This window comes from Trachypithecus francoisi, unplaced genomic scaffold (genome assembly GCF_009764315.1).
Source record: "Trachypithecus francoisi isolate TF-2019V2 unplaced genomic scaffold, Tfra_2.0 Lachesis_group7, whole genome shotgun sequence".
NCBI classification, from domain to species: Eukaryota; Metazoa; Chordata; class Mammalia; order Primates; family Cercopithecidae; genus Trachypithecus; species Trachypithecus francoisi.
In genome coordinates, this window is record NW_022681472.1 from 99,744,911 (window position 1) to 99,769,107 (window position 24,197).

The following is a 24,197-nucleotide window of genomic DNA, read 5'->3' on the forward strand; positions in this document are numbered from 1 at the left end:
GAGGTGAGAACAAGGACGGAGATGCTGGACAGAGGTGCACGTGGCCTCCACGGGATCTGGTCTCCATCAGCTCCAGGAGCCAGGTGGGGAACGTGCCAGAGGCCCCCGGCTGGGTACAACATCCCTGAATTCCTGGGGCCTCTGACCCCTCAGCAGTTCTTCCTACCTGAGGGAGCCTCGGAGACTGGCTTTGAGAAACACCAGGGAGCCCCCGACACCCTGGCTGCCCGCTCCTCAGGAGCCCAGTCCACGGCTCTGGTGGCCACCACCCTCCCAGTCTGCTGAGGCTACCTCTGTTCTGTTGCTGGAGTCAGGGTGTGGCCTCCAGCTCCCAGGTGCCCCCAGGATGAGGAAGGCACTGCCAGGGAACCCCCAGCAGCCCACACCCCACAGGGGCCTCCTCGTGGACTCCCGGCTGAGCCCTGACAGCCCGCTGGAGTGCCCAGGGCCCCGGAGGCACAGGGATTCAGAACTCTGTGTGCTGTGTGCACGCGCTGGACGCCAGGTCTCCTGTGCCCAGCCCACGGGGCCCACTCTGACTGCGCTGGCCCCAGGCTCTCAGGCTCAGCCCCGCCCGCTGGGCCCTCACCTGTGAGGGGTGGAGGTAGGGCTCTGGCGAGGCCAGGTTGGTCTGCACGGAGACGCTCTTCTCCAGTAGGATCTGGGGGAAGCCGAGCTTCTCAAAGGTGCCCCTCCTCCAGTGCTTGTTCTCCTGCTGGGCCAGCGCCTCGTCCTCGCTGAAGGCCCGCACCACCGGCCCGGGCATGGGCAGTGGCAGGGCGCCGTCGCTCTCGTAGCCAGAGCCGTCCTGCTGGGAGTCCCAGCTGCTCCTCTGCTTCATGTGGAAATGGGCCTGCTGCGCCTCCCAGGCGAGCCGAGCCTGTGCCAGGAAGGGCTCGGCCGCGCCCCGCGCCCCGTCGGCCTCACCTTCCGCTCGCTTCACAGGAGCGAGGCTGGTCCCGCACGGGGGCTGTTCCTCGGCCAGGGGCTGCTCCACAAGCAGGTCCCCGGGGCCCTCGTTGGGGGTAGCGCTGGTGGCTTGGCACAGAGAGGGCTTTCTGCTCTTTCGCTTGCGCGTGCCCGGGGAGTAGCCTGTGGAGGACAGGGTGTCCTGCTGGCTGGACCAGGACATGGCGTCCTCCTGGGCCTGTGGCAGCGGCGTGGGCGGCTGGCTGTGCCGCAGCTCAGGTCCCTCCATGGTGCTGTAGTCTCCGGACTTGACGCCCAGGCGCTGGTCCCTCAGCAGGCAGGGGCTGGGCTGCAGGGAGTAGGAACCCCCGCCGGGGTTGGGCGCGTACTTGTGCCGTGGGCCGGCGCGCAGCTTGGGGCTGGAGCCCGCCTGCTCCACATAGACCAGCTGCCGCACGTACTCCTTGCCGGCCGGACTGTACTCCAGGCTCAGGAAGCGCTCGGGGCACTTCTGCTTGGTGAGCACCAGCTGCTGGCAGGGCGAGGGGGGACCCTGCTTGTTGGGCTGGAGGAACGGCCGGGGCTTGCGGCCCGGGGACCGCTGGGGAGAGCCGGCCTGGTAGCCCCCGCCAGCCTCGAACTGCACGTCCATGGGGGGCTCATCGTAGATGGGGGCCTGGTACTCCACTGGGGGCTCCTCGTAGAGCGGGGGCTCATAGCCGTAGCGCGGGGAGGAGGGCTGCGAGTCCCCGGAGGGCTTTCGGGGCTGGGCCAGCAGCGGGGAGCTGCTCCCGGGGAGCTCGGCCCTCTTCAGGAAGGGTGATGGCCTCCTCTCTGGGAAGAAGATGGTGCCGTCAGCCTCCGGGGCGAAGGTCTGCAGGCTGGGCGAGTGCTGGCTGCCGGAGGGTCTGCGCGAGCGGACCCCAGGCGGGCCGTCCGGGGCGTAGCCATTGCCCTGGGCGGCGAGAAAGCTGGGCTCGCGGTCAGCGACCTTGATGAGCATGCGCTCTTTGGCGCCCAAGTTCCACCGCAGCGAGGAGGTCCTGCGTGGGGGATGGACGGGCACAGGTGACTGCCTGCCTGCGGCTCCCACGAACCCTCTGTTGTACATCCTCCTCACTGGGGCCCTGTGCCCTGGAGCCCCTCACACCTGCCCTGCCCCAGCCCTCGCAGCCCTCCCTCTGGGGCTCTCCTGGAGCTGCCGCCCACGACCAGGCATCTGTCTGCTCTCATCCCCGCCCCTGACCTCGCACAGAGCTGCTTCTATAACTAGAACCGGGGGCGGCCTTACCGCGGCCCTTACTGTGGATGCTGTGCAGGTGTCGCCCGAGCTGCCTGAGCTGCCAGGCAGGCTCCTGGGCCCTGTGTTCCTGCTGAGCGGTGGCGTTGGACCCGTCCCAGCGGTCTAGGTGAGCCCAGCAGGAGCAGGGCGCACCACCAGCATCCCACGGCCCCATTTTCCAACTGGGAACTCCTGTGAGCTCCAAACAGACTAACTGTCCTCCTCTGACCCTGCCCCAGTCACCACGCTCACCCCAACATCTAACACCCGCACCTGGCTAAGGGCACCACAGTTCCCTGAGTCACGCTGTCTGCGTCCTCACCAGTCTTGCCAACCCAGTGCATGAGCCCCACTCCCTCATCCGCAACAAGGGAGAGACCCTGCCCTGGGCAGCACTGCGGAAGCTATGCCCACACGTGCTCCACCCCTGGAGGCCCAAGGTCAGCACTGGTCCTGTGTCCACAGTCGTGCCTGCCACGCAGGGTGCTGGACCCAGGATGCTGCCAGGGAGAGATGAGAGGCCCCTCTGCAACCTTCCATCTCCTGGAGGCCACTTGGGTGTGCTTCTCTATTTGGGACGCATAGCACTTTGTACATCTGGGGCCTGACATCTTCTACAATTTCCAAATGTTACTTTTACCCTGTTTCCTCTCTCTTCTGGGAATCCAACTGCACTCTTTCTTACTGTACACCACTCTGTTTTTCTGAGACAGAGTCTCGCTCTGTCGCTCTGTTGCCAGGCTGGAGTGTAGTGGCACAGTCTTGCCTCACTGCAACCTCCGCCTCCCAAGTTCAAGTGATTTTCCTGCCTCAGCCTCCTGAGTAGCTGGGATTACAGGCATGTGCCACCACGCCCAGTTAATTTTTGTATTTTTAGTAGAGAGATGGGGTTTCATCATGTTGGCCAGGCTGGTCTCGAACTCCTGACCTTGTGATCCGCCCACCTTGGCCTCCCAAAGTGCTGGGATTACAGGTGTGAGCCACCTCGCCCAGCCCCACGTGGTTTTCATGCTGTGTTCTGCAGCAGTTTCCATCGCTTGGCAACTCCACACTTCAGAATATTTTCTTCTCGGCTGCCTTCCAGTTTACTACTTTTCTATTCAGCTATGTTTAATCTGCTCTTAAACGCACTGTCTTAGTCCATTCAGGCTTCTATAACAAAATACTACAAACGAGGTAGCTTAAAAATAGGGAATGGCTGGGAACAGTGGCTCACGTCTGTAATCCAAAGACTTTGGGAGGCTGAGGCAGGAGGATCACTTGAGTCCAGGGATTCAAGACCAGCCCAGGCAACAGAGCAAGTCCCCATTTCTATAAAAACAAAAAACAGGCCGGGCGCGGTGGCTCAAGCCTGTAATCCCAGCACTTTGGGAGGCCGAGACGGGCGGATCACGAGGTCAGGAGATCGAGACCATCCTGGCTAACACGGTGAAACCCCGTCTCTACTAAAAATACAAAAACTAGCCGGGCGAGGTGGCGGGCGCCTGTAGTCCCAGCTACTCGGGAGGCTGAGGCAGGAGAATGGCGGAAACCCGGGAGGCGGAGCTTGCAGTGAGCTGAGATCTGGCCACTGCACTCCAGTCTGGGCGACAGAGCAAGACTCCGCCTCAAAAAAAAAAATAAATAAATAAAAAAAATAAAAAATAAAAACAAAAAACAATTAGCCAAATATGGTAGTGTGCTCCTGTAGTCCCAGCTACTCAGGAAGCTGGGGCGGGAGGATGGCTTAAGCTCAGGGAGGCCAGAGCTGCAGTGAGCCATGATCGCATCACTGCTCTCCAGCCTGGGTGACAGAGTGAGACCCTGTTTAAAAAAAGTAAATAAATAAAAATAAAGGCCGGATGCGGTGTCTCAAGCCTGTAATCCCAGCACTTTGGGAGGCCGAGATGGGTGGATCACGAGGTCAGGAGATCGAGACCATCCTGGCTAACCTGGTGAAACCCCATCTCTACTAAAACATACAAAAAACTAACGGGGCATGGTGGCGGCACCTGTAGTCCCAGCTACTCGGGAGGCTGAGCCAGGAGAATGGCGTGAACCTGGGAGGCAGAGCTTGTAGTGAGCTGAGATCCGGCCACTGCACTCCAGCCTGGGCCACAGAGCGAGACTCCATCTCAAAAAAAAAAAATAAATAAATAAAAAATAAAAATAAATAAATAAATAAATAAATACAAAGAGCCCCAGGAATTTGGCCAGGCATAGTGGCTCACATCTGTAATCCCAGCACTCGGGGAGGCTGAGGTGGGAGGATCACTTGAAGCCAGGAGTTTGAGACCAGCCTGGGCAACACAGTGAGACCCCATCTCTAAAACAAACAACAAAAAAAGTAGAAACCCCACACATTTTACAAGCCAGTTGTGTCCCTCTGATTGATGTGGGGTCTTTCTGGACAAGGCCACATTCTCCATTGCCTGGGGGGTTGTTGAGGCAAGACCAGGAAGACATGGCACCCCCTGACCTGCTGGCCGGGCGGCAATCTGCTCCAGAACACTGGGCTGTGGGCCCGCTCAGCATGGCCACACCACCCAGGCGAGAAGTCAGGGCAGCAGCCAGGGGCAGAGTGCAGGTGCCTGTTCCCGGGATTTCTGCTCGTGGCTGCTGGAGGCTGCTCCCAATCTGACACCAGGGGCTAGCCAGGCAGAGTGGATGGTGGCAGCCAGCATGGCAGGGGCCACCAAACCCTGAGGGCCAGCTGTGGTGTCAACCCCTCCATGGCCTGGGGACACTGAGGGGTAAAGGGCTCCAGAGTTCAGGAGATCTGGGGTTGAACTCCAGTCTGTTGCTCTGTGGCTGCAAAGGCTCAGATTTCACTTAATATCTTTCTGCCTCAGTTTCCTCCTCAGTTATGATGAAGATTCAACAAAACAATGTGCATGTAGTAAGGCCCTGAGCTCAGCACTGACACAGAAAACCCTTGGTAAATGTGAACCACCAGTTTCACATATCTGTGACTCTTTTTACCACTTAACAGATACTGCCTTAGGCCTGGGCCAGGCCTAGGGAAGGGCTGGCACACGGTCCCAGCACAGGGTGCCCTGCTGTGTCCCCAGGGAGGCGCCTTTCTGCTGTCCGTCTAGGGTTGCTGAGGGAGGATGGGGGCTGGCAGGTGGCCGGGAGGGTGGGGTAAGTGTGACGGGAGGTGAGGGCACGGGAAAGGCTTGCTGGTCAGATGCCACACTCTATCCCAGGAACGGAGAGGGGTTCTGCCCAGTTGGGGCAGAGATGAAGAAAGGTAAGAAGGCCAGAGGACCTGCCCCCATGCCGAGCACCTGAGTCACAGATGGGGAAGCCCCGAGAGGCCCAGACACTCTCCCCAGGCCATGCAGCACAGACCCCGTGGTAGCTAGGTGAGGACCACGCTAGGTGAGGACCATGCCCTATGGTGCCCAGAGTGTCTCTTAAGAGGTCTCTCGCTCTGCCCCACCCACCCTTCTGCCATCTAGGCAGCTCCGCTCTCTCCCTGGGGCAGCTCCTGAGCCTGCGTTTCCCCAACCCCATCGCCTGGCCCTTCTCCTCAGCTCCCCCAAATCACATCCAGTCTCCAGGCCCCGCCGACTGTAATTCTCACCCCTAGTTGGCTGAGCTTGTCCCGGGCCCCTGGGGAGCACTAAACAGCACCCGTGGCTCAGCTGCCCCTGCTGGGCTTCCTCCTGGGCAATGTCTGCCCTTTCAGCTGGTCTGGCCTCCCCGACGGGCCTTCACAGCCCCTCTTCCTGAGCCCAGCTCATTCCCATGTCTCTGGGGCAAGTGGAACCCCAGGCCTCTCTCTCCTCCCCCTTCTCTAACCTGTCCTTCTCCTCCTCACCCTCCCTGCCATACCTCTGTAGGACAGGGGCACCAGTGCAGAAAGACCATCTCCCCCATCTCTCAATAAAACAGAAATCAAACATCACAACACAGGTTGTTCAGTGGACACTTCCAAACTGCAAGGGAAGCTGGAAAATCTTAAGAGCGGTCGTGGCCTCTGAAAATGCTGAAGTCAGGCGGGCAGGGCAGACTCAGTGACAGAGGACAGGATGACACTCAGGGCCTTGAGGGCTGTTTCTCCCAGAGCCTATTTTTGGAGGAAGAATTGGGAGCGCTGCACATAAACCAAAGCAGAAACAAAACCACAGCCAGAAGCGCTTCTCTGCTGCTTTCGCTTCTAAGAAACGGCTGCTGTGCATGCAAAGCCTGGATGGAGCCGGGAGAAGTGGGCGGCGGCAGCAGCTGACAGGCTCCCAAGCCAATGCCGCAGGTTTCCGAGGAAAACACTCCGCCAGAGCTCCGAAGTACAGACACAGTTATACTCACACAGAACAAGAAACCATTCGTCTGAAATGATGCTTGAAAAACAACTTCAATCCTCCAGGCCCTGGGTCCCCCTGTGACCTCACACTCATATGTGTTCCCTCTGGGTGTGACCCTGCCAGGCTGCCTGCCAGGGCGACCCCACTGCTATCCCTGCTGTTCTAGGTGTGGTCTCTTGATACCCTGAGTGCTGGTATCCAGCTGGTGACATTTTTTTTTTTCCTATCTCAATATGCAGAGAACACCAGAAGCAATGTACTTTTACCAGGCTGAGGTAGTAGGATGCCTTCGCTGCAACTCAGGGCTGGGTCAGCTCCCTGGCTTTTGTTTATAATTTCTTTTTCCTGAGTGACCTGCGTCCATATAATTTATTTCACAGGGACTTTATTTCTTGCCATCTCACATGGCATCACACTGGCCCATTATGCTGATGGCAGCTTGTGGAAGGAAGCACCAGGCATGGTCTGGGGGCAGAGTGGGGCTTCCAAGGCCTCCCGAGCCCAGCAGGCCCGGCTGGCTCTCATCTGTTCTGCTCTCAGCCCCTGAGGGGCTGGCGTGGGGCTGGACACCAGCTCTCCTCCCACTTCCCAGAAGCACCCGCATGGCTGTGGCAGCTCACACCTAGGCCTCCAGCATGTCCAGAGGGAAGCTTCACTCCTGATGGGAGTCCAGGTTGGCTGAGGGCGGTATCGCCTACGAGCGGCCACAATGGGACCCTGGCACACTCAACATTCCACCCCAGGAGATGTTGGCACCGTCTGTAATTGTGCCCAGCTTGCTGCATGGCAGGCCCTCTCACTAACTCCCCAAGGAAGATAAGTTCCCTCCTTCCAGAAGCCCTAGATCATAGGGAGAACTGGCTTGGCAGATTCCACCGGGTGCCTGCTCTCAACCAATCTACAAGTGCCAATCTGGCGAGGGTGAGTCCCACACCCACGTATCATGAGAACACACAGAGCACGCAGGTTTCGGCAAAAAGGACTGAGAACGTCTCAGGACAGGTCTGGCTATCCACTTCCCGGCCCTGCTCCACCTTCCCAGCTAAACATGCGTGCATCACCCCAGGGCACTGCCGCCCCAGACATGCATGCATCACCCCAGGGCGCGGAAATCCCCCCGAGGCAGTGCCCTGCTGCTGCACACTGGCAGGCCTCCCTCATCCCCCTGTGGACCCAGTGTCTTCTTCTTCCAGACACCACTGAACCTCTGTCCCAAGGTCTCAGTGACAGGACGACAGTGACAGGGGAGGGGCATGAGGAGGTGGCCAAGCTGCCTGGTGTGGAGCAGCCCCCAACCAGGTCACTGGAGGAGGCCAGGCTGCCACCACCACACTGGCCAAGGGCCCGGGATCGCCCTCAGGGATGCATAGCACTACTCACAGAAAACGCTGGGCTGGGCCGCCCAATGCAGTGGCAAGGCCTCTGCTCCCTGCCAGGTCCAGAGGGAGCCCAATGCCCCACACAGAGCTCGATGTGGGCTGTCTCCTCCCAGCCAGGTGCAGAGGAAGCCTGATGACTCCACACACAGCTTGATGTGGGCTGTCTCCTCCCAGCCACTAGTTTATGGCCCAGAGGTGCAGCTGCTGGCCCTGTGTCGGGGGGCCTGGCCAGCATATGGACACACTCGTGGTCTGAACAGAGATCTTCATCAGGCTGAATCACCAGCCAGGTGAAAGGTGCCAGCCTCTGAGAGGGGCCAAAGGCACAGCAGAGGCAGAGGCCACAGGAAGCGCAGCCACTGGAGGGTTGCGGGGGCTGTGGACCTCCGGGAGGATCCCTGGACCTTCGTGGAGACCAAGACCTGGTACGTCAGCTTGTGGGGCCAGAATTGGCTCCATGGGACTGAAGGAGGCTGAGCCACCAGAATGGCCTGGCAGGTGCGAGGGGCAGGACGCTGGGGCAGGGTTAGCTCAGCAGCCCATCCCCACTCCTGACATCCCCAGAGAGGCCAGAAGGTCCTCCTCACCTCACCTGGCACACGTGCTTCCCTGAAAGCTCTGTGGGAGCTGCAGATGAGCTCAGGGATACTGCCAGCGAGTCAGACTCTTGATTCTGGGGAGAATGGTACCCTGGTGATGGCAGAGCTGAGGCGGTGCCTGGCAAAGACCAGGTGGGCCCGTCCGCCATGAAGGATGCAGTCGTGCTGGTCCACTAAGCACATGGTGGGTCTGCGAGAAGCCCCAAGGACGGTGACCAGAGCCAGGACCTGACCTGCCACAGTGGGGTGGTCCTTCCACTACGAGCTCTGTCACTTTGCACTGACCACGGAGTCAGCTGCCCAGATCCATCTCACTGATGAGGAAACGGAAGCTCGGGAAGGCTATAAAACCTGTCCTCCATCCAACAGCCACACTGCTGGGACCAGGGCAGCCTCTAAATCCCTGTCGCAACCCTAATGTTCAACAAACACAAACGTAAGAAACAAACCGTCACCACTTCCAAGCTCCAGCTGTTCAATCGTCCGTGCAAAATGCCAGAGTCCCTTCGGGTCCTCCAGTTCCTTCCCAGCACCACAGTGCTCCTGGGTGGTCCATGCTGCGGACACCCACCCCCTACAGAAACAGCAGCTGGCCCTGGCCCTGCATCTCCTGCAGCCAACTGGTCACCACCCGGCCAAGGAGGAGAAATCCAGGTGCCTGCCCCTGCCCGGACCTCCTGGGAGGTGGAGGGAGTGCCCTGCCCCCCCAGTGTGAAGGCAGTAGGTCTTGAGGGGGGTCTCCAGAACCTTCCAGCAGTCTGTGAGGCTGACCCAGGACTACTGGAAGCCAAAGCTCACCTCTCCACTGTGACTAGCGCCAACCTTCCAGGCGGGCCTGGCAAGTGCTTTGGCACATGTGGCCTGAGCTGCCAGGGGTGGACCTAACTGAGGACCCTCCAGCACTTTGCCGCTCCATCAGCAGGAGGGAAGCCCCTCAGGCTCCAGGCTGCTTAAGCTAGGCAGAGACAAAGTTCCTAGACAGGGGCTGCCAATGGGGCTTCTGGGGCATAGACCTGGGGCAGCTCTAAGGGGCTTCTGCCCAGGCCCCTGGCACTGTGGCCTCCACGGCCTTTCCAGCTCTGGCCCTGTGGTGTTGCTGCTACGCGCCACACACCTCCCGCTCGCAGTGAACCTGGCTCGCTGAGGAGCCCACCCTCCCATCAGCAAACAGGGCCACGCCTGAGACACGGGTTCTACCTGTAGTGAAGAAGCTGGCCGTCCACACTGTAATCCCGGTAAATCTCATAGTCCTTCTCAAGAAACACTCCCGGTGGTGAAGAACTGAAATACAGTAAAATGAAAGAGACATGAATGTAAGCGCAATCATTTAAAAATACCATAACCAGCCTCTCCATGACTTAAGAATGTGGCACTGCCACCTCAATTTCCTGGAAATAACCTGGTTCCTGCCCACAGGCTGGATTCTTCATCTTCTGCCCTGAGTCCACCTCCTTCCAGCAGGGACACACCACTGTGGCCCATCCAGAGGCCAGGGGGTGGCTGGGACATCTGGATTTCAGAAGCTTGAACCACTGGAGCTGGGGCTACTGTTCTAAGGGCACAGAGATGGGGTTAGTGAGAATCACAGCTTCAGCCAGACATAGAAAGATGACCTGGGAAGGAAGCTTGGTTAGAAATACCCTTGGAGACTGTGACTGCTGACGGTCAGGGTCTGGAACATAACAAATATCTGTGAAATGAATGGCTGAGTAGGCGATTATCCCGACAGATATTCACAGGTATGTGATCAAACCGGTAAGTATTTATGATTTAAAACAACTCTCAGTGGTCCAGAAGTAGAAGAAAATTTACTTAATCTGATTAAGAATATCCAAATTAAACTCAAGGCCTTCAACGCATTCAGCGGCAAAAGGCTGAGAGCAAACCCACGAAAGTCAACGCAAGACTTATTTATCCTTACCACCACTGTTTAATACAATATTGGAAGTGCTAGGCAATGCATTTGGACAAGAAAAAAAAAAAACACAAAAGATTCAAATATTTGAAAGGAAGACATACAACTGATCATCAGTTGTCAGCCTAGAGAAATTAAAGCAATCGAATGAGAAACGAGCAGCAGTGTGGAGAGACTTCGTTCACGTGCCACCTGCCATCAGAGGCTGTGCTGTGTGGTGGTGACTGGCTGGAAACCAAGCTCACCTTTATTAAAACAACAGTAACAACAAAAGTACTAGGCACAGGTCAGTGAGGAATGTGCTGTATCAGTGTGATTAAAATTGTCAAGTCTTGTTGAGACACACAAAGCAAGACTTGAATACATAACAGAGAAACACACTCCTGAATGGGAAAATTCAATAAACATAAAGAGATGACTTCTTTCTAAATTAGTTAATACGTTTAATGTCTTTTTTTTTTTTTTTTTTGACGGGAGGATGGAGTGTCACTTTCTCACCCTGGCTTGAGTGCAGTGGTGTGATCTTGACTTCGGCTCACTGCAACCTCCATCTCCCAGGTTCAAGCAATTCTCCTGCTTTGGCCTCCCAAGTAGCTGGGACTATAGGCGCCCGCCACCACGCCTGGCTAATTTTTGTATTTTTATTAGAGACAGGGTTTTGCCATGTTGATCAGGCTAGTCTCGAACTCCTGACATCAGGTGATCCACCTGCCTTGGCCTCCCAAAGTGCTGGGATTACTGGCATGAGCCACCACGCTGAGCCATATAATTCTAATAATAATTTCATTAAGTGGCAACAGTAGGCAGCTGAAGAAAAATTTCCAGCAGGAGTGCTTTCAGAACTTAAGAATGTTTGGTATGTTCATCCCCTACTCTGCTCCCTGCAAAAAGCCCCATGTAAAAATAGCTGAGAAGTAATCCAGAAAGGATTATATAAACAGTAATATAAAGCTACGTAATTAGGCTGGGCATGGTGGCTCATGCCTGTAATCCCAGCACTTTGGGAGGCTGAGGTGGGCGGATCACTTGAAGTCAGGAGTTCGAGACCAGCCTGGCCAACATGGGAAAACCTCATCTCTATGAAAAATACAAAAACTAGGGCCGGGCACGGTAGCTCACACCGTAATCCCAGCACTTTGGGAGGCCGAGGTAGGCGGATCACAAGGTCAAGAGTTCGAGACCAGCCTGGCAATATGGTGAAACCCTGTCTCTACTAAAAATATAAAAAATTAGCCAGGTGTAGGCCAGGCACGGTGGCTCAAGCCTGTAATCCCAGCACTTTGGCAGGCCGAGACGGGCGGATCACGAGGTCAGGAGATCGAGACCATACTGGCTAACATGGTGAAACTCTGTCTCTACTAAAAAATACAAAAAACTAGCCAGGCAAGGTGGCGGGTGCCTGTAGTCCCAGCTACTTGGGAGGCTGAGGCAGGAGAATGGCGTAAACTCAGGAGGCGGAGCTTGCAGTGAGCTGAGATCGGGCCACTGCACTCCAGTCTGGGCAACAAAGCAAGATTCCGTCTCAAAAAAAAAAAAAAAAAAAAAAAAAAAAAAATTAGCCAGGTGTGGTGGTGCACACCGGTAGTGCCAGCTACTCGGGAGGCTCAGGCAGGAGAACTGCTTGAACCTGGGAGGCAGAGCTTGCAGTGAGCCAAGATCACTCAACTGCACTCCAGCCTGGGTGACAGAGTGAGACTCTGTCTCAAAAACAAAACAAAACAAAAAACAAACAAAAAAAACCCCCCAAAACTAGCCAGGTATGGTGACACATGCCTGTGGTCACCGTATCAGGAGAACTGTTTGAACCCGGGAGGCGGAGGTTTGCAGCGAGCCGAGATCATGCAACTGTACTGCAGCCTGGGCGACAAAGTGAGACTCTGTCTCAAACAAACAAACCCCAACACTAGCCGGTACGGTGACACATGCCTGTGGTCACCGTATCAAGAGAATCGTTTGAACCCGGGAGAAGGAGGTTTGCAGCGAGCCGAGATCATGCAACTGTACTGCAGCCTGGGCGACAGAGCGACTCTGTCTCAAAAAAAAAAAGCTACATAATTAAAGCAGTGTGGTACTAGTAGACGGATGGATTCTGGAATGCAACAGAAAGCCCAAGTATTGACCCAAATATATACAAGAATTCAGGAGACAGGGATTAACATTTTTGTACACAGCAAGTAGGCTGGAGACCAGTCATGTGTCTGGCGACAGGGACTAGGTAAGCACATTGCTCCTACTGAGAAATAGGACGTGGCTGCTGCAATACGGTTGTGGTAAAATATTTTAAAAACCTCAAGGATATATGCCAGAAAATGAATGCAGGCTGATGATCCCTTATCTAAAATGCTTGGGATTGAAGTGTTTTGGATTTTGGATTTTTTAGGATTTTGGAATATCTACATATACATATACAAAATGAGGTATCTTGGAATAGGACCCAAGTCGAAGTACAAAATTCATTTATGTTTCATATATACCTTATCCACACAACCTGAAGGCAATTTTATATAATATGTTTAATAATTCTGTGCATGAAACAAAGTTCTGACTGTTTTAACTGCAGGTCTGGTGTGGCATTTTCTACTTGTGGCATCATGTTGACACTCAAAAAGTTCCAGATTACGGAGCATTTTGAATTTTGTGTGCTTGGCCTGTGGTAGACAGCACTAATATCTATTACAAGTGTTTATTTTCTTTTATGTAATTATATATATCTTCTATGATGAAAGTACACTGCTTCTCAAATAAAAAGGTCGTTTAAAAAATGTTTCAAAATCAGTTGTATAAGCAAATGGCAAAGTGGCCGGGCACAGTGACTCACGCCTGTAATCCCAGCACTTTGGGAGGCCAAGGTGGGGAGATCACTTGACGTCAAGAGTTCAAGACCAGCCTGACCAATATGGTGAAACCCCGTCTCTACTAAAAATACAATAAGTAGCCAGGTGTGGTGGCGGGTGCCTGTAATCCCAGCTACTCGGGTGGCTGAGTCAGGAGAATTGCTTGAACTCAGGAGGCGGAGGTTGTAGTGAGCTGAGATCTTGCCACTGCACTCCAGCCTGGGCAACAGAACGAGACTCCATCTCAAAAACGAAACAAAATAAAAAAACAAGTGGTAAATGTTGAAGTTGGCTGGTGGTCAATATCTTCAAACACATAATTATGGTACAGAACAAAAAGCCAGAAACATGGAATATGTCTATATGGAAAACCACACAGGCAAAGACATCTCTACTACTGCTGTATCTGTATCAGTGCATCCCTCCTGCTGTTTCTGACTGGTCACCTGACTGAGGCCCTGCAAGTGAGTTCAATATCATGCTCTTGAAGACCAGTGGAGTGTGGGCTCTTCTGTTATTGAACTAGATGCGTATCATGTTCCTGAGGCAGTAATGCTCTGGCTATGCTAGCAGAGCACTCTGTCAACACTACTCCAGCAAGTACTCATCACAATAGACTCAACTTACACAGCTGTCAGAAACTCTGAAATGGAGCATTTCATCACGGCAGAATTACTTTACAAACACAAAAATGACCCTTACACTAATGTATGTTCTCACATGACTCACTCGTTGTTCACTGATGGGAAGTTAATGACCTTGTGTTGATTACAGCATCTAAAACTGTGTCAAGAGATGATAAACTTGCTTAAGACTATTAGCCTTTTGGCAAGAAAAGTTGCTTGAGGAATTGAGGACAGTGAGAGCAACACAACAGCCCTAGGACCCCAGTGGTTTCCGTCGGACCCCAGTGGTTTCCGTCACACTCCAGTGGTTTCCGTCAGACCACAGTGGTTTCCGTCACACTCCAGTGGTTTCCGTCGGACCCCAGTGGTTTCCGTCGGACCCCAGTGGTTTCCGTCACATTCCAGTGGTTTCTGTCAGACCCCCGTGGTTTGTGTTGGACCCCAGTGGTTTGCATTGGACCTCAGTGGTTTGCGTCGGACCCCAGAGGTTTGTGTCAGGCCCCAGTGGTTTCCATCACACTCCAGTGGTTTCCATCAGACCCCAGTGGTTTCCATCAGACCCCCGTGGTTTCCACCACACTCCAGTGGTTCCCGTCAGACCCCAGTGGTTTTCGTTGGACCCTAGTGGTTTCCACCACACTCCAGTAGTTTCCGTTGGACCCCAGTGGTTTCCATCACACTCCAGTGGTTTCCATCACACTCCAGTGGTTTCCATCAGACCTCAGTGGTTTCCATCAGACCCCAGTGGTTTCCGTCGGACCCCAGTGGTTTCCGTCATACTCCAGTGGTTTCCGTCAGACCCCCGTGGTTTCTGTCACACTCCAGTGGTTTCCATCACCCTCCTGTGTTTTCCATAGGACCCCAGTGGTTTCCACCACACTCCAGTGGTTTCCATCAGACCCCAGTGGTTTCCATCACACTCCAGTGGTTTCCATCAGACTCCAGTGGTTTCCATCAGACTCCCGTTGTTTCTATCACACTCCAGTGTTTTCCATCGCCCTCCAGTGTTTTCCATCACCCTCCAGTGGTTTCCATCAGACTCCAGAGGTTTCCATCACACTCTAGTGGTTTCCATCAGACCCCAGTGGTTTCCATCAGACCCTAGTGGTTTCCACTGGACTTCAGTGGTTTCCACTGGACTCACTCCAGTGGTTTCCGTAGGACCCCAGTGGTTTCCTTGGCTCTTGATGAGCTGACAGATGTTACTGGTACTGCTGTGTTTGAAGGAGTCAATGTTGAGCTTGAAGTGACTGAAAAATTAGCCTCTATCACTTTTTCTATGTGGAACAACTGGAACACACAGTATTTTCAAATAAGTTGTGAAAATGCTAATTTTGTATGACCTGAAGTGGAATCTACTAAGATGAACTACAACTGATCATGCTAAGAATATACATGGATCAGAAAAGGCTTACTTAGACAAACTTACAAAGCATATGAAAACTGAAGATCATGTGAAAATATAAGCCTATGTTGATTGTGTTATTCATTAGCAGATACTTTGTAAAAAATATTTGCATCTATTAGGAGTTACTGAAACAGTGGCGTCAACATGAACTTCATGCACTCTCATGACTTAGCCATCATTAGTTCCATGAATTTTTGTCAGAAATCGATGATACATATTCTCACATTCCTGACCACACAAAGTTCAACAGCTTAGCAGTGGCAAAGTTTTACTGTCATTTTTTAGAAAACTCTGGGCCAAGACTAAAATTTTCTGCATGAGAAAAACCTCCCTCAACCACTATTAAACACTGAAAAGGGCTGGGCATCATGGCTCAGCCCTAAAATCCCAATGCTTTAGGGGGCTGAGTTAGGAGGATCACTTGAGGCGAGGAGTTCAAGACCAGCCTGGCAAGATAGTGAGACCCTATCTCTACAAAAAAAAAAAAGAAAAGAAAAGAAAAGAAAATTAGCTGGGCACAGTGGCATATGCCTATAGTCCTAGCTGCTCTGGAGGAGGATCACTGGAGTCCAGGAGTTCAAGGCTGCAGTGAGCTATGATCACACCACTTCATTCTAGCACGGGTAACAGCAAGACCTTGTCTCTAAAAAAAAATTAATTAATTAAAATAAATAAATGCACAATTAATGACTTTGGAAATTGATTTTTGTTGCTGACTTGACAACATTTCTTAACGAATTCAACCCAACATTACAAAGCAAACGGTGCTTACATGCAAAACTTATATTGCAGTAAAGTTATTTTGGTGACAACTAACGTCTGAATCACAAGTAATGCTGACTGGGTGCGGTGGCTCACGCCTGTAATCCCAGCATTTTGGGAGGCCGAGGCAGGCGGATCACGAGGTCAGGAGATCTAGACTATCCTGGCTAACACGGTGAAACCCGGTCTCTACTAAAAACACAAAAAATTAGCCAGGCGTGGTGGCAGGAGCCTGTAGTCCCAGCTACTCGGGAGACTGAAGCAGGAGAGTGGTGTGAACCTGGGAAGTGGAGCTTGCAGTGAGCCAAGATGGCACCACTGCACTCCAGCCTGGGCAACAGAGCGAGACTCCGTCTCAAAAAAAAAGAAAAAAAAAAAAGTAATGTCAAGCTGCTTTATCTACTTCCCATGGTGTCTAAAATTAAAACAGAAAGTGAGATTTCCATTCCCACACAAATTTGCAGTAGATATATTTTCTGAGCTCAAAATATAGATCAGCAGAATTTGATAAATGCCTTCCAAATCATATGCTCATGGACTGACACCAGTATTTGGCAGTATCTATCTGTGTAAAAAGACATTTTTGCAGATGAAGCATGTAAAATGTCATCACAAATAACAACAGATGAACATCTGCAGTTGGTTCTGATAGGAATGCCAACTCCTTTTGGTTTCTTGGAGCAACAGCACCAGCCCCCCGTTGTTCCCTGAGCACACCAAATGCTCTTCCTTCTTGGGACGTGGCACTGGTGCTTCCTCTGCTGGGATGGCTTCCCCTCATATATCAAACAACTTTTGCTCACAAGATTTAAGTTCTTGCTCAAAATGCACTGAATCTCTACCAATAACTTGGAGAAGGGGAAAAAAGGGGGAATGATTATAAGAAAACTCAATCAGCTGAACCTAACCCCAAATTGACACAAATGATAGCCATTGAGAAAGACATTAAAAGTTACTAAAGTCCATATGTTCAAAAGGCTAGAGAAATGACTGAATATGTTAAGTAGAGATGTAAAATAGACAAAAAAGAACCCAACCAAAGTTCACATGTTCAAAAAGCTAGAGAAATGACTGAACATGTTAAGTAGAGACATAAAATACACAAAAAAGAACCCAATCAAAGTTTTAGAGATAAGCATTATGATGTCTGAAATGAAAAATACACTGGGGCTGGGCATGGAGGCTCACACCTATAATACCAGCACTTTGAGAGGCTGAGGCGGGAGGACCACTCGAGGCCAGGAGTCTGAGACCAGCCTGGGCAACATAGTGAGATCTTTAAAAAAAAAAAAAAAAAAGTAAAAAATTGGCTAGGCACAGTGACTCAGCCTGTAATCCCAGCACTTTGGGAGGCCAAGACGGGCAGATCATCTGAGGTCAGGAGTTCAAGACCAACCTGACCAATATGATGAAGCCCTCTCTCCTAAAAAACACAAAAATTAGCCAGGCACGGAAGCATGTACATGTAATCCTAGCTACTTGGGAGGCTGAGACAGGAGAATCGCTTGAACCTGGGAGGCAGACGTTGCTGTGAGCCGAGATTGCACCATTGCACTCCAGCCTGGGAAAAAAGAGCGAAATTCCATCTCAAAAAAAAAAAAAATTATATATATAAATTAGCCCAGTGTGGTAATATGTGCCTGTTGTCTCAGCTACTTGGGAGGCTGAGAGGATTGTCTGGGCCCAGGACGTTGAGGCTGCAGTGAGCCGAGACTGCATCACTGCATTCCAGCCTGGGCAACAGCAAGGCCTTGCCTCAAAACAAAACAAAATCAAATCCATCACTAGAAAGAAAAAAAAGTTTAGTGAATTTGAAAGCACAATAGAAATGATCCAAAATTAAACCTACAAAAAACAAAGAGGAAAAACAAAGAAAAAAGAGAAAGTGGGACTGAGCGCAGTGGTTCATGCCTATAATCCCAGCACTCAGGGAGGCCAAGGCGGGTGGATCACTTGAGGTCAGGAGTTCAAGGCCAGCCTGGGCAATGTGGTGAAACCATGTCTCTACTAAAAATACAAAAATTAGACAGGTGTGGTGGTGTGTGCCTGTAATCACTCAGGAGGCTGAGGCAGGAGAATCGCTTGAACCCAGGAGGTGGAGGTTGCAGTGAGCCGAGACTGTGCCACTGCACTCCAGCCTGGGCAGTAGAGTGAGACTCCATCTTAAAAAAAAAAGAAAAGAGGCTGGGCGTGGTGGCTCAAGCCTGTAATCCCAGCACTTTGGGAGGCCGAGACGGGTGGATCACGAGGTCAGGAGATGAGACCATCCTGGCTAACACGGTGAAACCCTATCTCTACTAAAAAATACAAAAGAAAACTAGCCAGGCGAGGTGGCAGGCGACTGCAGTCCCAGCTACTCGGGAGGCTGAGGCAGGAGAATGGCGTAAACCTGGGAGGCGGAGCTTGCAGTGAGCTGAGATCCAGCCATTGCACTCCAGCCCGGGCGACAGAGCAAAACTCCGTCTCAGAAAAAAAAAGAAAAGAAAAGAAAAGAGAAGTGGAAATCATCCCATGGAGTCAGAGAGCTGCAGGATGACTTCAAGTGACCTGAAACATAACTGGAGTGCTGGGTGGGGGTTTGGGCACACACACAATCGAAGGAAAAGGCCAGGCACAGTGGCTCACACTTGTCGCACTATGAGAGGCTGAGGTGGGAGGATCGCTTGAGCCCAGGAGTTTGAGACCAGCCTGGGAAACAGAGAGAGACACCATCTCTACAGAAAAAAAAAAAAAAAAAAAAAAAAATTGGCAGGGTATGGAGGTGCATAAGCTTGTGGTCCCAGCTACTCAGGAAGCAGAGGTGGGAGGATTGGGAGGATCGCTTGAGCCCAGGAGGTTGAGGCTGCCGTCATCTGTGATTGTGCCACTGCACTTCAGCCTGGGCTACAGAGCGAGACCCTGCCTCAAAAAAAAAAAAAAAAAAAAGTTTTGTTTTGGAAGAAAAAATGACTGAAAATTTCTCAAACGTGATGAAGACTATAAACTGATAGGTCCAAGAAGCTACATGAACCCCAAGCATAAGAAACATGAAGAAAATGACATAAACGCCTATTTTAAGCAAATTGCTTAAAATGAGCAAAATAGAGAAAATAAAAGAGCTAGAGCCAGGTGTGGTGGTTCACTCCTGTAAATCCAGCACTTTGGGGGCCAAGGCAGGTGGATCGCTTAAGTCCAAGAGTTTCAGACCACCCTGGGCAACATGGTAAAACCCCATCTCTACCAAAAATACAAAAGCAAGCTGGGTGTGGTGGTGTGCACCTGTGGTCTCAGGTGCTGAGGTGGGGGGATGGTTTGAGACTGGGAGGCAAAGGGGTGCAATGAGCAGAGATCATGCCATTCCACTCCAGCCTGGGTGACAGAGCCAGACCCTGTCTCAAAAAATAGAATGAAATTGGCTGGGTATGGTGGCTCATGCCTGTAATCCCAGCACTTTGGGAGGCCAAGGTGGGCGGATCACGAGGTCAGGAGTTCAAGACCAGCCTGGCCAACATGGTGAAACCCTGGCTCTACTAAAAATAGAAAATTAGCTGGGCATGGTGGTGCATGCCTGTAATCCCAGATACTTGGGAGACTGGGGCAGGAGATTTGCTGGAAACCAGGAGGCAGAGGCTGCAGTGAACTGAGATCATGCTACTGCATCCAGCCTAGGTGACAGAGTGAGACTCCATCTCATTAAAAAAAAAAAAAAAAAAGGAGCTAGAGTTAAAGGACACATTATGTAAAGAAATACAAAGATAAGAATGACAGCTGATTTCTTGTTAGAAATAGTGCAAGCCAGAAGACAATGAAGTGGCAAAAAGGAATAAATCTTAACCTACACCCAGCAAAAGTAGCCTTCAAAAATGAAGATGAGGCCAGGTGTAGTGGCTGATGCCTGTAATCCCAGCATCTTGGAAGGCTGAGGTGGGCAGATTAACTGAGGTTAGGAGTTCGAGATCAGCCTTGCCAACATGGCAAAATCCTGTCTTTACTAAAAAAATACAAAAATTAGCCGGGTGTGGTGGTGCACACCTGTAGTCCTAGCTACTCGGGAGGCTAAGGCAGGAGAATCACATGAACCTGGCGGGCAGTGGTTGCAGTGAGCCGAGATCATACCACTGCACTACAGCCTGGGCAACAGAGTGAGATGCCATCTCAAAAAAAAAAAAAAAGATGGAAGACTTTTTCAAAAATACAAAAGCTAAAAGTCATTACCAGCAGCAGACTTGCACTTCAGTAAATGTTACATGAAGTCCTTGAAACAGAAAGAAATGCCACCAGATGGACATGAATCTGGATCCACATAAGCAATCAAGAGCACGGGAAACAGGAACTGTGTGGGCTGATGTAGAAATGTTTGCTTAGTATTAAAATCTCTCTAAATGATAACTGACTGTTTAAAGTAAAAATGATAACAATGTATTGAGACATTGATAACATGTAGAAAAGTAATATACTTGACAGCAACAGGACAAAATTGGAGAGAAATGGAGCCTAATAAATGCTGTTAGGTTCTTACATCATTTATGAAGTGGGATAATATCATTTGAAAGTTGACGATGGTAAGTTAAGATAATACATAAACCCTAAAACAATCACTAACAAATAGTAAAAACCATAATTAAGAATCCAACAAAAGGAGATAAAGGTGAATTTAAAAATGCTCGATTAATGCAGAAGGAAAAAAAAAAGAGAGAAGAAAAAGGGATTGAGAACAAAAGAGACAACAAACCAAACAGCAAGATGACAGATTTAAGCCTAACCATACACATCATCGTATTGTGTTAATGGTCTAAATCCCCCAATAAACAGGCAGGGATGTTCAGATTGAATAAAAACATGTGACCTAATAATATGATGCCTACAAGAAAAATCACAATAAAGACAAAAGAATAGGTAAAAAGTAAAAGGTTGAAAAAAGAAGTACCATGCTAACATGAATCAAAAGAAAGCTGGAGTGCCAATATATTTTTTTTTTTTTTGAGACAGAGTCTCGCTCTGTCGCCCAGGCTGGAGTGCAGTGGCCGGATCTCAGCTCACTGCAAGCTCTGCCTCCCGGGTTCACGCCATTCTCCTGCCTCAGCCTCCAGGGTAGCTGGGACTACAGGTGCCCGCCACCTCGCCCGGCTAGTTTTTTGCATTTTTTAGTACAGACGGGGTTTCACCGTGTTAGCCAGGATAGTCTCGATCTCCTGACCTTGTGATCCACCCGTCTCGGCCTCCCAAAGTGCTGGGATTACAGGCTTGAGCCACCGCGCCTGGCCTTGGAGTGCCAATATTAATGTAAGTAGATTTTGGAGCAAAGAATATTTCTAGGAACAAAGAGGGTCAACGATGATGGGATTGACTCGTCAAGAGGACATAATCCTAAATGTTTATGTTCCTAACTACAGAGCCTCAAAATACTCTTAGGTATTTTGAGAGAAATAAAAAATGTATGTCCAAACAAAGACTCGTACATGAATGTTCACAGCAGTTTTATCTGTAATAGCTCAAACCTGCAAACAACCCCAATGCCCATCAAAAGGTAGTACATCCATATAATGATAACTACTAGGCAGTGAAAAAGGAATAAATACTGATACATTCAACAACATGTCAAAGCAGTTACATGCGGTGGAAGATGACAAAGAAGAGAGCATACTGCTTGAGCCCTTTTATGTCAAATTTTACAAAACACAAACTAATCTACAGTGAAAGAGGTAGATGTATGGTTCCTTAGGAATGTGGCGGATTGTGCAGAGACAGGTGGGAGGGGAACAGGAGGGCAAGGAGACTTCTGGTACCAGTGGAAAGTGCACTACCGTAATTGTGATGGTCATGGGTGTGTACATACAAGACTTATGAAAACATATGCTTTAAAAGTGTGTGGTTTATTGCCTTTCCATTTTCCTTCCATAAAGTTGACACACTTGGAGAGACAGAAACATCAGGGCAAGGGCAGGAAGATATCCATCCAAATGTTAACAAAAACACACAGAGTAGTAGGTGTGGGGAACATGAAGACAGAGAGGACAACAGAAAAGCTTACATGCCGAGGCTGGCGCAGTGGCTCAGGCCTGTAATCCCAGCACTTTGGGAAGTTGGGGCGGGCAGATCATGAGAGGTCAAGAGTTCAAGACCAGCCTGGCCAACATGGTGAAACCACATCTCTACTAAAAATACAACAATTAACCGGGCGTGGTGGCTCATGCCTGTAATCCCAGCTCCTCAGGAGGCCAAGGCAGGAAAATTGCTTGATCCTGGGAGGTGGAGGCTGCCGTGAGCTGAGATCGTGCCATTGCACTCCAGCCTGGGTGATAAGAGTGAAACTCCGTCTCCAAAAAAAAAAGGTTATAAGACGAGCAGAACATGAGATGATGAACTAAACCCTCTTATTGCATCGGCAATCTCATCAATGACTGTAACAATCCTGCTAAACAAAAGACGGGTGTTTGGACTAGATTTAAAATATAAGCCAAACGGCTATACATCATTTACAAGAAATAGACTGGATGGATGAAGGAGGCAAATTCTAACCAAAGAGAAACAACGGCACCACAAACTCTAAAAGTTGACTTCAAGGCATTTTTTTTTAACTAAGTGCACGCTAAACGATAAAAACTATAGTAGAGTGAATAATAAACCACTGAAATAGTCGTGTACCATCATCATGATCAAGTGCCGTGCACCCTTTACAACCACATGTGCTGTTCTCCATAAGAACTGCAGCGCGGCAGGTCTGTTTACACCAGCGTCACGTGCTGTCCTGCACACGAACCGCAGCGCAGCGCGTCTGTTTACACCGTGCACCCTTCACGGTCACACGTGCTGTCCTGCACACGAACCGCAGCGCAGCGCGTCTGTTTACACCGTGCACCCTTCACGGTCACACGTGCTGTCCTGCACACGAACCGCAGCGCAGCACGTCTGTTTACACCGTGCACCCTTCACGGCCACACGTGCTGTCCTGCACACGAACCGCAGCGCAGCGCGTCTGTTTACACCGTGCACCCTTCACAGCCACACGTGCTGTCCTCCACACGAACCGCAGCGCGGCGGGTCTGTTTACACCGGCATCACCACAGACTTGTGACTACAGTGTTGTACACAACCATACTAGGTCATATAAAATTTTCAGCTCCATTATAATCTATGAGACTACTCATATATGCAGCGTGCTGCTGACTGAAATGTTCTGTGGCACATGACTGTATTATAAAGACACCTATCTACCCAAACTAATCCATAATTCAACACAATTCTAGTCAAAATCCCAACAGAGTGGCCGGGAGTGGCGGCTCATGCCTGTAATCCCAGCACTTTGGGAGGCCGAGGTGGGCAGATCACGAGGTTAAGAGATTGAGACCATCCTGGCCAACATGGTGAAACCTCGTCACTACTAAAAATACAAAAATTAGCTGGGTGTGGTGGCGGGCACCTGTAGTCCCAGCTACTCGGGAGGCTGAGGCAGGAGAATCGCTTGAACCCGGGAAGCAGAGGTTGCAGTGAACTGAGATCGCGCCACTGCACTCCAGCCTGAGTGACAGAGCGAGACTCCGTCTCAAAAAAAAAAAAAAACAGAAAGAAAGAAAGAAAAAAAAAACTCCAACAGAGCTTCTCATGGAAGTCCTGGCCCCAATAGCCCCACATCACCCCAGAATTCCTGAGACATTTTTGAAAAGAGATGGACACTCCAGTCCCCAGAGAGTGGGCCCTGAGCCATGGGTGACAGGGCAGGGCTAAGGCCAGACCCACGGCTTCTCCGAAAGCAATTCTCTGAGAAGTTCCGTGCAGGCCCGAAGCTGTCCGTTCTGCTCAGTGAGAGGAAACAGGAGATTCTAGTGCTGCAGCACAGCACAGGCTCTTGAGGGAGAGTTATAAATCTGGCTTCGATTTGTGCAAGATGAGCTTCTGCCTGTTTCTGGTTGGGAGAAGCTGTTCTCCAGAGGGACCATAGGATTTAACTGCCATCAGTATTTGCAGCAAACCAATAGATTTGTTTTTCGCTTATTTCATTTAAACCATAAACCAGATGCTGCAGTCACCTTTCCACAGGAGCTCCACCTGTACACGTCACAAACGTCCTTTATTCCTTAACCTCCACAACAGTCTAAATTCTGTACCTTTCCGTATCATCTCCTTTGGGAAATGCTGCTGGAGGGCAAGAACTCCTGGCCTGCTTTGGTGTGTGCTTAACTACAGGCATGAGACTGCTCACATGGGTCTCATGGAT

The 24,197-nt window shown here is 50.9% G+C and overlaps 1 protein-coding gene across 4 annotated transcripts in view; it reads right to left on the reverse strand.

Annotated features, from left to right (window-relative positions):
• Nucleotides 1-24,197, reverse strand: part of ARHGAP39 (Rho GTPase activating protein 39) — a 151,877-nt gene that overhangs the window by 17,057 nt on the left and 110,623 nt on the right. For all 4 annotated transcript variants that reach the window (XM_033203093.1, XM_033203092.1, XM_033203094.1 and 1 more), the window contains 2 exons: nt 9,656-9,739; nt 590-1,952 (listed from right to left, as the gene is read on the reverse strand). In XM_033203093.1, coding sequence (XP_033058984.1) covers nt 590-1,952; nt 9,656-9,739 — 1,447 coding nt within the window. The remainder of the gene's footprint in view (nt 1-589; nt 1,953-9,655; nt 9,740-24,197) is intronic.